This window comes from Acinonyx jubatus, chromosome D4 (genome assembly GCF_027475565.1).
Source record: "Acinonyx jubatus isolate Ajub_Pintada_27869175 chromosome D4, VMU_Ajub_asm_v1.0, whole genome shotgun sequence".
In the NCBI taxonomy this organism is placed as follows: Eukaryota; Metazoa; Chordata; class Mammalia; order Carnivora; family Felidae; genus Acinonyx; species Acinonyx jubatus.
In genome coordinates this window covers 25,727,911-25,743,663 of record NC_069391.1, presented here as the reverse complement: position 1 = coordinate 25,743,663, position 15,753 = coordinate 25,727,911, and the positions used below count along the sequence as shown (strand labels likewise).

The following is a 15,753-nucleotide window of genomic DNA, read 5'->3' as shown; positions in this document are numbered from 1 at the left end:
TCTAAGTCAGAGTTTAGAACATTAATAATTTGCAGAGTATTATATTGGCAGTTTGAAAAGTTATAGGGCTAAACACAAGACTCTTAGAACAAAGAAAAGAGGGAGTGAATGCTCCTAGTATTATTTTTTTTCAGTCCCCTGTCCTACCTTGCACAGCAAGTCTTTCCAGTGCATGCTCAACTAGCTCAGATCAAACAAGAGAGTTATTTTGGTGATGCTTTTATTATTATTATTATTATTATTATTATTATTTTATTTTATTTTATTATTATTTTTTTTTTGGTGATGCTTTTAAATGACAATAAATACCTTGAAGTTATAACCTTGGAACTTAAACTGTAAAGTTTGGTAGGGGGTAATTAAATGGTCCTTTTTTTTTTTTTAGTACACATTCTATATATCTCTGAATACTGGCTTCTATTGGTTCTTTTTTGTAGTGACTTGGTAACATAACAAAGACAAACTGTTAGCTAAAAGCTAATTAAGGTTGTTAGTTAATATATCAGCTTTGAAAGAGTAGCATAGTGATTCAGATTGCTAATACTGATCATTTATTAAGTTACTTTACAAAATTATTTTCAAGTTACAAGTTTATATTAGTGTTATGTTTGTAGCCTCCTATAATGATAGTCTACTTAGAGATCAGGTAATAATGTGGTATTTTATCATGATTCATTATTTTACTTTTTTAATGTGTTTAGCCCAAAGCAGTGACTACACCAGCACCAGCTACAACCCAGCAGTCAAATCCTGCCACCACGACCACAGTTAGCTCCACCACAGCTCCAGCTGTGGTCCAGGTCCCGACCTCTCCTCCCGCTTTGGCTCCCACTCCTACCCCTGCATCCATCACTCCAGCATCAACGACAGCATCTTCTGAACCTGCGCCTGCTAGTGCAACGAAACAAGAGAAACCTGCAGAAAAGCCAGCAGAAACACCAGTGGCTACTAGTCCAACATCAACTGACAGGTAAGAACTGTATTCTAGGAAATTGTATCCCAAAACACGTTCATATTAGGAACTTCATGCATGTAGGGGTGCCTGGGTGGCTCAGTCAGTTAAGCGTCCGACTTCGGCTCAGGTCACAGTCTCATAGTTTGTGAGTTCAAGCCCCACGTCGGGCTCTGTGCTGAACAGCTCAGAGTCTAGAGATTCTGTGTGTCCCTCTCTCTCTGCCCCTCCCTGCCTGATCTCTGTCTCTCTCTCAAGAATGAATATGAATAAACATTAAAAAAAAAAAGAACTTCATGCATGTGTTTGTTTTGATTATTGTTTTGATCAAACTAACTTTGTTTCTACTCTGTTAAACTTTTCTGAACATTGAACTCTCACTAAAACTAATTTTTGTGCCTGTTTAAATTTTTGTGATCCAGTTTTGTATACTCCATTATTTTTTTTCCCAGGGGGAAGGGAAAGAGGGTCAAAGTTATTCTTCATTTTGTGTAGAAAAATTAGGAAATACAAATGCCCAGAAAGAATTATAAAAATAACTTCATATTTTATTATAGTTTGACATATTATAAATAACTTGACACTGCCCCAGTCATTATATTATTTTCTGATTGTTGTCATTTCTATTGTAAACATCTTTCATTCCATTAAATATTTCCATTTGCTGCATAGCATTGTGTTTGGATCTGACGTTTGTTCACGCTCAACCTTAGAAAAGTAACATCTTTGGGTATTTTCCTCATCTGAAAATTTGTGGATGGCAACCTATCTCCTAGAGTTGTTATAAGGATTAAATGGAATAATGAATATAAAAGGTGTAAAATAGCACACGGTACACAGCAATACGTATCAGCTGTTGTGGGTACTTCACCTACCACCTTTTGTTGAACATATGGATTGTTTCAGTTTTCCACTGTTTTATCTATATTTTTGTGAACTTTTGTAGACATTTAAGTTTTGCCTGTGTAGATCTTTAAAACCAAAGAAAAAGCACTGGGATATTTGTGGAGCAAGAAATAATTTCTTGTGAGAAGTTGACAAGATAACTGAGTAATTTATGACAAAAGTTTTTTCCCCCAATGGTGAATAAAAGAACCAAAGCAAGTGCTTTATTTTGCTTGGCTGGAGCTTGTACGGGGAATTTCTGCTTTATCTGACAGCATGGGTTGTATTAAGTCCAGTGTGCATTGGCACTGGAGCTGTTTGTGTTTTGTGACTTTAATATAGCCTGGGACCTCAGTGGCAATAGTTAGAGTCCTTGGAATCAAAACCAGACAGAATGGAGATCTGTACAGGAGTTGGAAACACGTACTGAAAGGGAAGCATGTTTGTGATAAATACAACAATGATCAGAAAAAAATTAGTTACGATTATTTTAGTGTTTTACCTATGTGTTCAGTTTCTATGTCTGATCCAAGTCAACCATGTTTGGAGGGGTTTGAGTCATCTGGTTTATTGCTCACTTTGGGCCTCTTTTCAAGGAATTAAATATTTCCTCTATGCCTGCCTGCTGCACTTTGCCTTAGTTTAGGCCTTCTGAGACACTGTCATCTAACTTGATGCTTCTCCCACGTACATTTAGAAATGCATTCAACACTCTTACCTAGTGGGAGACAACCAGACTCAGGTTAAGCTGTTCTATCAAAAGGTTGTTGGTCCATTCTGTGTGAAGGAGGGAAGTTAACAAATTTAACACATTGTTTCCCAGACCATTTAAACATTGTAAATGTAATTAAATATATGTTCATCAGTACAGGATAGCCTATTTTCTTACATGTTTTCAGCTCTTCGAAAAGCATATAGTGAGAATTTCAGAATTGATCGGTACAATCTCTTTTTTTAAAATTTTCTTCCTGGAGGTACAGTTTCACTTACCGATTCTTAAGATTCAGGATTACCTTTTCAGACCTACAGAGGTTGCATAAATCAGTAGATGATCAGTGATCCACAGAGCAGATACTAGAGTTACTTACTTGGTTGGGCTTTGTACACCATTTCCCCAAATTATCACCACCTTCGAGAAGGGTAACAGAAGGATGAGGGAAGCTCAGAAAACTGGCTGCTTAAATGTGCCTTACTCCTTTCATCTGCTCTAAAACATTTAGTGTCCTGTTAAGCACAAAACTTAGTGGGCTAATTATCAGGAGATACACTGGTACCAATTCGAGGGACATCAGAAAGTTTATTCATCACCCCTGGCCTGACATTTCGTTATTAGTCATTTGTGTCTTTAGGCCAGTTTTGTTCTTTAAAAACTACCGATTGCAATGCAAATCCTATTTGTATATATCTACCTTAGAGAAACTGCCCGTGTGCACAAAGACTGCGTTAATTTGTAATTAAAGACAAATTGGAACCAACCTAAGATATCCATTAATAAGGGAATGACTTGACCTGCAATTTATTCATATTGGAGAGCAATGCTGCTTGAAGGTGGTAGTAAGTAGGCAGCATCAGCGTCACTGAGAGTATGTTTGAAATTAAACCCCTGACCTAAGTCAGAATTCTCTGGGGGCAGATCACAGAAATCTGTATTTTAACAAGCTCTCCTGGTGAATTTTTACGCTTCCTAAAGTTTGAGAAGCCCTAATATCCAATAGTACAGGCCAGTTAAAGTATGTAGTATATATGCATATTGAGTGAATGTGGTTTCAAGGCTTTGTTATCAAGTGAGAAAAAGATTACAAAATAATATGGGCAGTAACCGTAAACCAAACAAAAGCCACAAAACGACATCATATATTTTCTTTGGGTATATATAGTAACGTGTAGTAACAAAGGAACAGCACACTAACTGATAAGTGGTTTCCTCTGCAGATGGGGAAGGAGAAGCAATGAGGCAGAGTCAAGGTTGAAGAATGGCAGTCCAACCTCACCTCACTGTGGTCTGTGATATGTAAAAGGAAATTTTAAAGCCGTATGCAAAACAGCACAAACTGTTCTGTAAAAGAACTGCAGGAAAAAACACTAGTCCTACCAGGTAGTAGAATGTACTCTACATGGTAACAGTTGCGACAATTTAGAGTGACTCTTACTAGAAATACGGCTCAGTTAAATAGATAGTATTCTAGAAACAGACCAGAATACATACCAGAGACTTCATGCAAGATAAAGATGTGATTTCAGACCACTGAGGAAAATGCTGTTGGGATTAATGTCTAGCCAAATGGAAGGGGAAAGATGGATCACTCTAGACAGATCACGATTCAACATAAAAGTGAAACCATAAACAAGAGAACATGGAAAAATAAAAACCTTTAAAAAGTTATAAAAGGAATAATTGATAAATTTGTCCATAGAAAGAATTTAGTAAGAGCTTGATTTGGCCAATTAAATGGAGTACTGTGCGCCTGGGGAAAAACAGGTAGTTGTAGTTATGCTGACTGAGATAATCAAGTGAAACACATTCAAAAGCAAGACACAACTGCTTGTTACATAGAATCTGCTAGTGGTGGTTGTTCCCTAGGTTGGGGTCTTGGGCAAAATTAGTTTTCCTGTATACTTTTCAGAACTTTTTTCCTTCTGTACATGTTAGCCTATCGAGTTAATGAAGATACTTTAAAAATTATACCAAACAAGTAGTTTAATCATGATAATCATATCAGATGTTAGGATGCCAGGCACTTTGCTAAACACTTTACCAGCAGTAACTCCACATACATACATACATACATACATACATACAACTTAGCGATACATGGATATTATTGTTGACCCCATTGTATTGATGAACAAACTGAGGCTTAGAAAGTAATTTATGAATTCAAACTTAGATATTCTACTTGCTCTTGCTATGCTATAGGATTTTCTCAGAACTGAAGTCCACTGTGTTCTCTTTTTAAAATTGGGAATAAGTGTGTTGTATGTATGTTTTAATCTAACTGCTCCCTTTACTACTTTTGTAAACTTGAATTTATTTTTCTTTGGCCTACTCTTCCTGGTCTTTCATAATCTTGTTTTTGTCTACCTTGTTTTCCAGACTCATCTTCTGCAATTGCCCAACAGAAACTTAGTGCTTTTAACTGATTAACTTTCGGTTACAACTTGCATTTTGTCACATGTCTCCCCATTTTTTGCTTATGCTGTGTTCCTTGATTTAAATGCCTTCCTTCAGTTTCGTATAAGATCTGACTGAAATTCTGTTATGTAAAGATTTCCCAGGTCTTTCTAGCCTAATGTGGCTATTTATCATGTACAGGTTTTTCTCCACTATTTGAAAGTAGAGCGTTCCTTTGAAACCTCTTGTAAAAGCAGAAATAGCATAAAGCAATGAAGCAATTACCATTAATTTATATGGAAAAAGTTTTGATCATTCCCAGACCCAAAAAATAACCTCCCAGGCTTAGGACACACCTTGCTAGTGGGTGCACGAAGTAAATTAAGACAAAGCACAAATGCACACACACACGGTTCAGAATTAACAGTGACTTGATACTGAGATGCTGAGTCTAGTTCCAGTTGAAGGAGCTTGGTGGCGCCACTCACTTCTTGGGGTGTACGCCTCTAGAAAGGCTTGCTGCAAAGCAAATGAAACACTGTTTTCACTTTTCTTGTAAAAGCAGAAATCCTCTTCAGAGACCATCCTCTGGATTTCTTATAGTTAGTGAAAACAGGTATTAATGTAGATCTTTTGTAAAAGCAAAGCAGTGGACTGTGAACTATGGAAAAGTGGGGATACTTGCATTGTTTGTATTTCTTCCACTGTGACTTGACTTATTTAACTTCTCATGTAAATTCTTTCAGGGAAATGGTTGTGCATTCTCTTTTTTGTATTCCTTAAGTAGTAAGCAGTCTGGTTATTTTACATCTTTGGACATTTAAAATGATGCATTTGCAGAAGAATGAGTATTAAGATTGGAAATGTTATGGATAAAGGCTTTAGGGATTGATCTAGAGGACAGTTTAAACACTGTAGCCAGACTTTTACTTTAATTAAAATAAAATAATCTCTTTATATAGTGGACAGTTACTAAACTTTAAGTTTATATACTTTCTGAAGTATGATTTTTTAAAAACCTTTTGCAGTACATCAGGAGATTCTTCTCGGTCAAACCTTTTTGAAGATGCAACAAGTGCACTTGGTAAGTGTCTACGTTGTAAATGACCTTATCAGGGATCATTTCTTTAGGTCATGTGTTCATCTTCATGGTTACTTATAATCGAGTTGCTAAATGGTTTCGATAATTGTTCGATTAATGTTTCTAAAGACTTTGTAAATTAATGTGTTATATATTGAATCCTTAGAATTGTACTGTTGTTATTCGAGGTAAGCATATTCTTTTAGTTAAAGCAGATCATTTTCCAAATGTGAATTCTAAATATGGTCTTAGCAGAGTTTGAACTATGTACAGGTGTATTACAAAATGTTTTTAAAGTCGGTACAGAATGTTACTACTGTCTCACACCTCATCTTATTTTCCTTCAGCCTTTATTCCAGTTTGTAGCCCTGTCGGGTCCCGTCTGTATTTCATTGCTTATATCATGCTTGTAGTGAACATACCTTTCTATCCCAACTTTTTTTTTTTTTTTTTTTAAGTTTATTTATTTTGAGAGAGAGGGAGAGAGAAAATCCCAAGCAGGCCCCAAGCTCTGTCTCACCAATCGTGACCATCATGACCTGAGCCAGAATCAAGAGTTGGCTGCTTAATCAACTGAGCCACCCAGACACCCCATCCCAACTTTAAATTTAACTATGCTGGATGACGCTCTTTCATCTCCCCTTCACACTTAATATGTCAAAATCAGTTTTGTTTTTTGCCCCTGTTTTTCCATTATGACACTTCGGTATGTTTCCTCCTGTGCCTGCTGATTATTGGTCAGTTGGCTGGGAACCCATTCCTCCCCTTTGGTACTATTCTGTGTTACTGGAAATGGTAGGGAGGTAGAAGACTGGGAACAGGTGGGAACAGCAGCTTCAGTGGTATGGGCTTCTAGTTTCTTTGCTTACTTAGTTGCTGCAGCAGCAGGGTTCTAACAGCAGTAGTACCTCATGAGATGTAGGGTGGCCTCTGACCTGATTGGACTTGAACTCCATGAACCTCTCATTGCCATGGAAACGGCATCTTGGCTGCCCATAGCATGTAGGGGCAAAATGTTACTAAGGTCACCGCATGTACCACACCCACATCTTTACATTTACTGTTGTCTGGGACTGCTCTGCTACCAAGTAAGTATAAGTTAGTGTCCAATCAGCAAAATAGAAATCACTCTGTTTCATACAGGGACACGCTTAATCCTCAGAAGTCCTTACAGAGATACCGAAAGGACTAGAGATGAGCCAGAAATCGGTAATGTGCTCTCCACTTGCAGAGCTGGAACCCACTGACACTTGTCCCTGGGACTGCCGAACTGTCTGCTGCCACCGCTGCTATCTCAGTCGGAAAGTGTGGTGCCTCCAAGCTCTAGCTGCTGCTACTACGCGTGCACCTCTGAAGACGGTGTCTTACCTTTACGTCTTCTGTCAACCTGTACGGCTTAGGTCATGGGACCCCTTTACTCTTTAATTCACCCAGTCTTTATGTAGATACCCTGCTGCTTTAAGCTTTTCTTTTATGGCTTGTGACACTACTCTTTTCTTGATCCATGCCTCTGACTACTCCTTTTCAGGCCTTCTAGTTAATTCTTTTTATTTTACCTGACCCTTAAATATACGGATCTTCTGCGGTTCTGCTCTAGCCCATAGTTCAGAGTTCAAACTCTGGAAATACCATAATGATTCCCCAAATTATATAACCCCAGTACACATCTCCTTCTGAGCCTCCAGATTCAGATGTGAACTGATTCATTCTTTAAACTGCCACCTGGAAGATGTCCAACCTCCATAAACTCTGTAGGTTCCAGACAGAGTCCTGTTTTATTCCCCCATCCAATTCTTCTCCTTTGTTCCTCATTGCTTGCACCATCATCTCTAGCAAACATTGGCGTCGTTCTTGATCCCCCTGCCTCTCTTGGCCTGTTGAGCCCAGGGTACTGATGGCCCTCCTTTCTAATGTCTCCGGAATACTTGTTTCCACCGCCACTTGCCTGCCTTAGTTCACGCCCTTACCTCACTAATACTCCTGCATTATTCTCTCCTACATGTCATTGCTCTGTTATAGTGGGTTTTATAAAAGGCTGATCTAATGAGGTTATTGTTAGTTCCTTGTGCAGTTTCTTGTGACCGGGAAGATAAGACTCTTGATGACACATAAAGGTTCTTCGCCACTACTACTTTTAGTCTCATTAGCTCTCTCTCTTGTGTTGTCCATTGTCCCTAGTTTTCCTATGAGTAGCAAACTGTTTATAAGCATTTATTTTTGAGTTTTGATAACTTGACTAATTAGGAGGCGTGATTTTAGGAGGTGTAACATGATGACTTGGTTTGGGGGCTCAGGAGTCTGACAGCCCCTTTCTCATGGAGTTATTGCGAGACTTAAGTGAGAAACACCATGTTAAAATCGTTTAGTTCAGGTAGTCCACAGCTCCTCATTTCTTTTATCTTGATGCTGAATTCTGAATCTGGGAACTAAATTACTCAGAGTATATTGGCACTTAAGTAGCTTTGTGCCAGAAGTATATGAATAGGTGATTAAGAAAAAAAATATCTTAACAAGTCCTCTATGGAAGCAGAAAGGAAAAGTCCTTAACTCTAGATATCAAATGCCACCTTGGCTCAGTGATATTTAGGGTTTTTTTTTTAACTATACTTTTATAGGTAACAAATGCCTTTTGAAAATTCTGCAGAAAATCATTAAACTGGTAAGAGTATCACTGTGCCAGGGAAACGGTGATGCAGAATGACAGGGTCCCTTGCACAGTTGAACTTTTCATTCAGATGGGGTAAAGAAAGAAGGGTGAAACGTAAAGTAAATTGCAAATTATGATTAATGATTTTAAGGAAACAAATGGCTTCCTTAAAGAAAAACAGAAGGTGCTTATACATAGGATAGGCAGTACATCTGTGAGACTGTAACATTTAAATTGAGAACTAGAGCCTGCAGAGGAACTGGCCCTCACACAAGCCTGGTATGTGTGTAGAGGTTCTGTGGCAGGTTTTAGAAGGTACGACTTATGAACTGGAAAATATCAGTGTGGTTGGAGCATGGTGTTTGAAGATGGTTGGGAGGTTTTCTTTTTAAAGGCTCGCGTTTGCAGCCATGTGAAGAAAGAATTGTAGGCTTGAGGGAGGCGGTGGGGAGGGGCAAGAGAGGAAGCAGGGTGTAATCCAGAGACTTTTGTGGTCTGGTCTTGAGTGAAGGCAGTGGAGAAAGGGGGAACCTAGGTAGTTTTGCACTGTAATTCAGAGGGAGGATCTGCAGATAACGCTGCTAGATGAGATGTGAAAGACAAGGGGAAGGGAACTGTGATCACCAGTCTTCTGGTTCTTGTACTTGTGTGGAAGGATGTGCCGTTTATTGAAACGGAGAAGGCAGATAGGTAGTGGAGGGGCACATTTGAGGGAGAAACCTTTAGAGATCCAAAGTCACATGTCAATATTGGTTGAGGAGTGAGTGGAATGTGAGAAGTGGACACAGCCTGTGCAAACAGCTATGGCTGGAAAGGGAAGGGAGCGGACATTTCTGAAAGAGAAGTCGAGATGTGGCCATGGGGGCATGCTTCTGTTTTTAGGATGACATTCTAGGGTATAGTTAACTGCTGATCAGGATAATTAAGTGGAGAGTGAAGGGTGGGAGGTGGAAAAGAGAGAAGATAACTAAAGGGTACAGTTCTTTGAGGAGACAAGAAGGGATGAATAGCACCCAGAACACAAGGAGAAGAAAAGATGGCTTAAGTGAGGTGAGTTTAGTGTAGAGAGTTGGCTTTCTTTCAGAGTGTGGTCTGTTGTCTGACATTTCCATGAAGAGCAAGTTTGGGTCAGAGACAGCCTGTGGGAAGTGATTTCCTGGAATAGCAGTGCTTGGTTCATTGCCCCAGCTCTGTATGGTATGAGAAAGTCTAACTTTCTGATTTCTAACCTCCTTTTTCCCTCTGCTTTGATAATAAAAGGTGTCAAGGGAAAACTGAACTTGTTATAGCCGAATCGATTGCTTGAAATGTCCCTCCTACTTGTTTCAGAAATTAGTTCATCTGTCTCTTCTAGGTTGCCTTCCCTGACCTGCTAATTCTGTCCCATATTTGTGCTACATTTGTGCCTGATATTTTTATTGTACTTATAAGTTACCACAAACTTCCTGGTATGAAACAACACAGATTTATTATTATGGTACAGTAGATTAGAAGTCTAACATGGTACTCTCTGGTCTAAAATCAAGGGGCTGGGGCGCCTGGGTGGCGCAGTCGGTTAAGCGTCCAACTTCAGCCAGGTCACGATCTCGCGGTCCGTGAGTTCGAGCCCCGCGTCAGGCTCTGGGCTGAAAGCTCAGAGCCTGGAGCCTGTTTCCGATTCTGTGTCTCCCTCTCTCTCTGCCCCTCCCCCGTTCATGCTCTGCCTCTCTCTGTCCCAAAAATAAATAAACGGAAAAAAAAAAATTAAAAAATAAATAAAATCAAGGGGCTAAATCACTGGGCTACTATCAGAGCTGCATTCCTTTCTGGATACTCTAGGGGAGAATTTGTTCTGTGTCTTTTCCAGGCTTCTGGAGGCTACCCACATTCCTTGGCTTATAGCCCCTTCCTCTTTCATCAAAGACAATAGCATAGCATTTGTGACCTTGCTTCTTTTTTGTCTTTATATCTGTTTCTCTGACCCTCTCCTCTGTTTTCCTTCACTTTTAAGGACTCTTGTGATTACATTGGACCCACCCAGATAATCCGGGATAATTTCCCCATCTTGAGAGTCAGTTGATAAACAACCTTAATTCTGCTTTACCTTGTAAACCTAAGGTCTTACAGATTTCCATGGATTCGCAGGGGCCATTATTCTGCCTGCCACATATGTGTAGTTTGTGCTGTTGTGCCTCTTTGTATTCCTAGCCCTGCAGTGCCTGAAACACTGTATACACATGAAGCCCCAAGAAATATGTGGAAAATGTGTACTTATTAAATGTTTCCTTTCTTTCCTCTCCCCCCATCCCACATACCTTTTCTTAGTGACAGGTCAGTCTTATGAGAATATGGTAACCGAGATCATGTCAATGGGATATGAGCGAGAGCAAGTAATTGCAGCCCTGAGAGCCAGTTTCAACAACCCTGACAGAGCAGTGGAGTATCTTTTAATGGTGAGAAATATTTCACTTCATTCTACTTTAAAACTGAAAGCTCACAGATCTTAAAGGAACAATAACAGTTCTCAGAAAAATGATAATATATGCTAACAATTTATATAATGCGTTTTTATTAGTGTGTTAACACTTTGTGTTGAAAAGATGTAGTCTCTTTTAAAGATTTTGATGTGATTTTTAGTTAGGAAACAACGTGACTAAATGAGTTGTAAAATTGGCTATCCACTTGGAGCAGTACCTTCTAGCCTATTCATGTCATAATGACAGCTTGTGTGTTTGGAGAGTGGAGACAGATTTTTTTAAATCTGATCTTCCATTTTTAGTAGCTTTTTGACAGCCAGCATACTTAACTCCTGGGTATACTGTTTAAGGCAAAAATATCAAAGTGGAAGCCCATGCCCATTTGTATTTGTCTTGTACTATGTACATTTTTGTAATTCATTGGCCATCTTTTAAAAATTGAGAGATTTCACTTATAAATTCAGATAGCTGGTTTGTCTGGACAACTTGGATCCAGATTTTTGCAAGGGTTTAGATCATAGACTCTTTAATTTACTATATTCCCATCCATTCCCTGTTACCTGACATAGCATTGTACATTTAATTTAATTTATAATGTTATATTATTTGCCTGGTTCCATTTGCATTTGAATTGTCAGCTTGTTTATAGTCAGTGGTAGTCAAGGGGATTTTGAAGAAGTTCTTGTCTTTTACTAGCATAAAATTTTGAGAAATAGATTGTTGTGGACATGGTATTTATGACAGTGAATGTCTGTTATTTACAGATATGGCATGGGCTAAAATAATAGCATAGAATTTTGGAGCAACATTTAATTAGCTTTTTAAAAATCTGGGACGCCTGGGTGGCTCAGTCGATTAAGCGGCTAAATCTTCATTTCAGCTCAGGTCATGATCTCACGGTTTGTAACTTCAAGCCCCACATTGGGCTCTGCGCTCACAGCGCGGAGCCTGCTTTGGATCCTCTGTCTCCCTCTCTCTGCCCCTCCCCAATTCTCTCTCCGTCTCTTTCTCTCTCTCTCCCTCCCCCTCTCTCTCTCAAAAATAAAAAAATGAAAAAAAATTTAAAAATCTTAACATTTTATTCCATAATTGTCTTCGGTGTTTTACAGTATTATCAAGTTCTGAATTGCCCTAAATATCATCTTAGAAATCCAGAATCCTAACTCTTGTGGGGAATATAGTTCACAGTTGAACCCATTCATTTGTTTCCAGGTTGTACTTTTGTTAGAAACTCCTTTTCAGATAATAGTTTCAGGAGAGTCAAAGTCAAGAGTGAGTAACTGTGCTGCCTCCACCAGTTATTTGCCTACTCATTTGTATGTGAGATTCACAAAACCTTTTATCATTTCCTCTTCTGAATTCTCTTTTCCATTGTCCTCTTGATGAGAGTCTTTAAAATGTTGGTAGTGCATTTATCAGTTTGTAATTTAGGAATCATTTTGGATTGGTAACTATTGTGAGTTTGTTTGTGGTACCCTTCCCCCCCAAGAAAACAAACCCTATATTCTATTAAAGTATTACCTTTCCTTTTATGGAGTGACTTAAATGTATACCTGTGTGGAATTCTGCATTAGTTTAATGGAAGCAGGTATTTTAATCTAATAGATCTGAAGTTTTAAGGTATAAAAAAGAGATCACTGTTTTCAAAGTTACTACTTTTTAGCATCCAATGCAAATGAATAGATACAAGTTCATGAAACACTTTATTTTCATTTTAATATTCATTTACTTTTGAGAGAGAGAGAGAGTGCAAGGGCGGTGAGGGGGGGAGTCAGAGAGAGAGAGAGAGGGAGAGAGAATCCCAAGTAGGCTCCACTCTCAGCACAGAGCCCGATGCGGGGCTTCCATCCCACAGACCATGAGATCATGACCTGAGCCGGAATCAAGAGTTGGATGCTGAACTGACTGAGCCACCTGGGCGCCCCATTTCATGAAATAAGTGTTTTTGCTATATTTAGTGTTCAATTCATAGACTGAAAAGAAAAAGGCCACCTTTAACTGTCACTAATTTTTGAGACTTCTATAGCAGTGATTAACTTTTTAGTTTAACAAACCTGTTTGAGATTTTGATGGAGGCTTTGGATCCTCAATCTGCATATAATCTGTCAGCACTTACGGATTTGAATTGGTGGAATGTCCGAAATGTTTGTTTCTAATAGCTGGAGGGACAGCTAACTCGGGCAGCCGTTACCCGTAATGCTATTCATTAACCTTATTTTTTCATATGTTTATGATCTTGGCTTCTGATTTTTATTGGGAAATGGAAGAATTTACCATTACCATCTCTTACCCAAATGTTATATTTCCTTCTTCATTCTCCTTTCACAATCTGTGTGGATTTCATAAAGACTTTTAGTATGTTGTTATGAAAAGTCTTGTAAATCATGCATCAGAATAGTGTTCCAAAGTCTCAGTGCAGTTTTAAGTTACAACTTCAGAAGACGAATGGTACAAACTTAGAATAAGCATCACTTAAATACTGAAATATTTAAGGTTCTTTGGTAACTACTTCTGTGAATTTTGAATAATCCATTTTAGTTTTTTCTATGTGATACTTTCCGGATGACACTTTCTTAGAACCATGGATCAATAGAGGAGATCCTCCTTCCTCGGCCACTATTGGCCACCTGCCCTGTCTCCATTAGGCTTTTATTCCAGGGTTCATTTCAGAGCTGCACGTGTGCATCAAAACCTGTTTCTTTGGATGATTTTAAAGCTAGGTTTACAAATATAAACCTTTTTGTCACTGAGCTGGTGAACGTTTCTGTGAAGTTTAAAAATTAACTAGGGCAATGTATAGCATTAAAACCAGATGTGTCCAATTTTAATAAAATTTGTATTGATATTTTAAGTTTTTTAATAGTTGGCCTTATAAAACTGTACATTATTACTTAATATGCAAGTTTTGGATCTTTGGTGTTAGGTGTAACCTATGTTGCTATATGTAAACATCATTTTATGACTTCAGTTTTAAATTACAAATCTCCACAACTTAGTAAAATAGCTATTAAGTACAAGTAGCTATTTAAATTTAATAAAATTGGAAGTATATTAAAAAATTAGTTTCTTTAGTAACCTTAGCCACATTTCAAGTTCTCAGAAGTTACACGTGATTAATGAGTATCTTTTTAAGTTTATATATTTTGAGGGAGAGCATGCCGCATGGGCATGAGTGTGGGAAAGGTAGAGAGGCAGAGAGAGAATTCCAAGCAGGCTTTGTACTGTCCATGCAGAGCCTGACATGGAGCTTTATCTCATGACCTGAGCTAAATCAAGAGTTGGGGGCTTAACTGAGCCATCCAGGTGCCCTGTGATTAATGAGTATTTTATTGGGCAGCACAGAGAACATTTTCATCATTATGGAAAGTTCTGTTGGACAGTGCTGCCTTACAGCAGTATGGGTTCTTCTACACCACACTCAGGTCATTTCTAATCTAACTCGGACATATACAGCTTCCAGATCAGTCTTAATGCTTTACTTTTATTTCTGTTTTTGTTTATTTGTTGAGAGGGAGAGAGGCAAAGGGAGAGAGGGAGAAAATCCCGATGCGGGGCCTCAATCTCACAACTATGAGATGACAACCTGCGCTGACATCAAGAGTCGGTCGCTAGACCAACTGAGCCAGCCAGGTGCCTCATCCCTATACTTTTAATTGACGCAGGCACCTGTTTGATGCTTTGAACAATTAGACAAGCACATTAAATAGATGAATAAATCTTTGACTTTGTGTAATATTTAACTAACTTTGAATGTGACAGGATATTTTAAAGCTGGGAAATTGTATTATAGGGGATCCCGGGAGATAGAGAAAGTCAGGCTGTGGTCGACACCCCTCCAGCGGTTAGTACCGGGGCTCCTCAGTCTTCAGTGGCTGCCGCTGCAGCAACTACGACAGCATCGACCACAACAGCAAGTCCTGGAGGTAAAGTGGGGTGTTTGGATGGGGAGGAAACAGTCCTGAATTTTTAGTGTAAAATGAATCTGAAATACCTTTGAGGTGAGGTTCTTTCCTGGAGCATTTGGATAACTCTTCAAACAAGTTCTCTATCCATATATGTTAGAGAAGGGCCCAAAACAAGTTCTTCCAAGTAGATATTTAATACGTTCTGCTGAAACATTAGCGCTCTAATTTTGGCAAAGGGTACATCCTGTTTAGCCTATGCCACGAAGAGATGCTTCCCAGTTTGCATTTCGTGTTACATTCTGAAGCCATTCAGAATGTTTGCTCACCTTGTCTCTTTTCTCTCCCTATAAATGTCATAAAGTGTGTATAATTTCAAAGCCAGTAGGATCTTAGTGGTTATTATACAACCAAAGAAATAAAACACTGGGAGGTTGGAAGACTTCTATCTAAAGGTGAAACCCAAGCTTGAATTCAACTCTCTTTACTGGCCAGAACCCACCCTTCCATTGCCAAAGGCATGACTACAGAGGAAAGCCTGGAGCCTGTGGTGGACCCAAAAGTTACTTCATTCTCTTTCATTCCTCATTCTGTATACAGTACTGATGAAGTAATTTAAACTGTTAATTTTGAAGTGGCCCTGCTTAGATGCTTCATAGAGCTTTTGGCTCTACATAGGACATTAAAATCTGGTTGACAAAAAGCCCTGAATGCTTTG

The 15,753-nt window shown here is 38.8% G+C and overlaps 1 protein-coding gene across 1 annotated transcript in view; it reads left to right on the top strand.

Annotated features, from left to right (window-relative positions):
- RAD23B (RAD23 homolog B, nucleotide excision repair protein) overlaps positions 1-15,753 on the top strand; it is a 45,739-nt gene that overhangs the window by 22,246 nt on the left and 7,740 nt on the right. The window contains exons 4-7 of the mRNA XM_027034772.2: positions 702-970; positions 5,978-6,033; positions 10,982-11,109; positions 14,924-15,056. Of these exons, the coding sequence (XP_026890573.1) occupies positions 702-970; positions 5,978-6,033; positions 10,982-11,109; positions 14,924-15,056 (586 nt within the window). The remainder of the gene's footprint in view (positions 1-701; positions 971-5,977; positions 6,034-10,981; positions 11,110-14,923; positions 15,057-15,753) is intronic.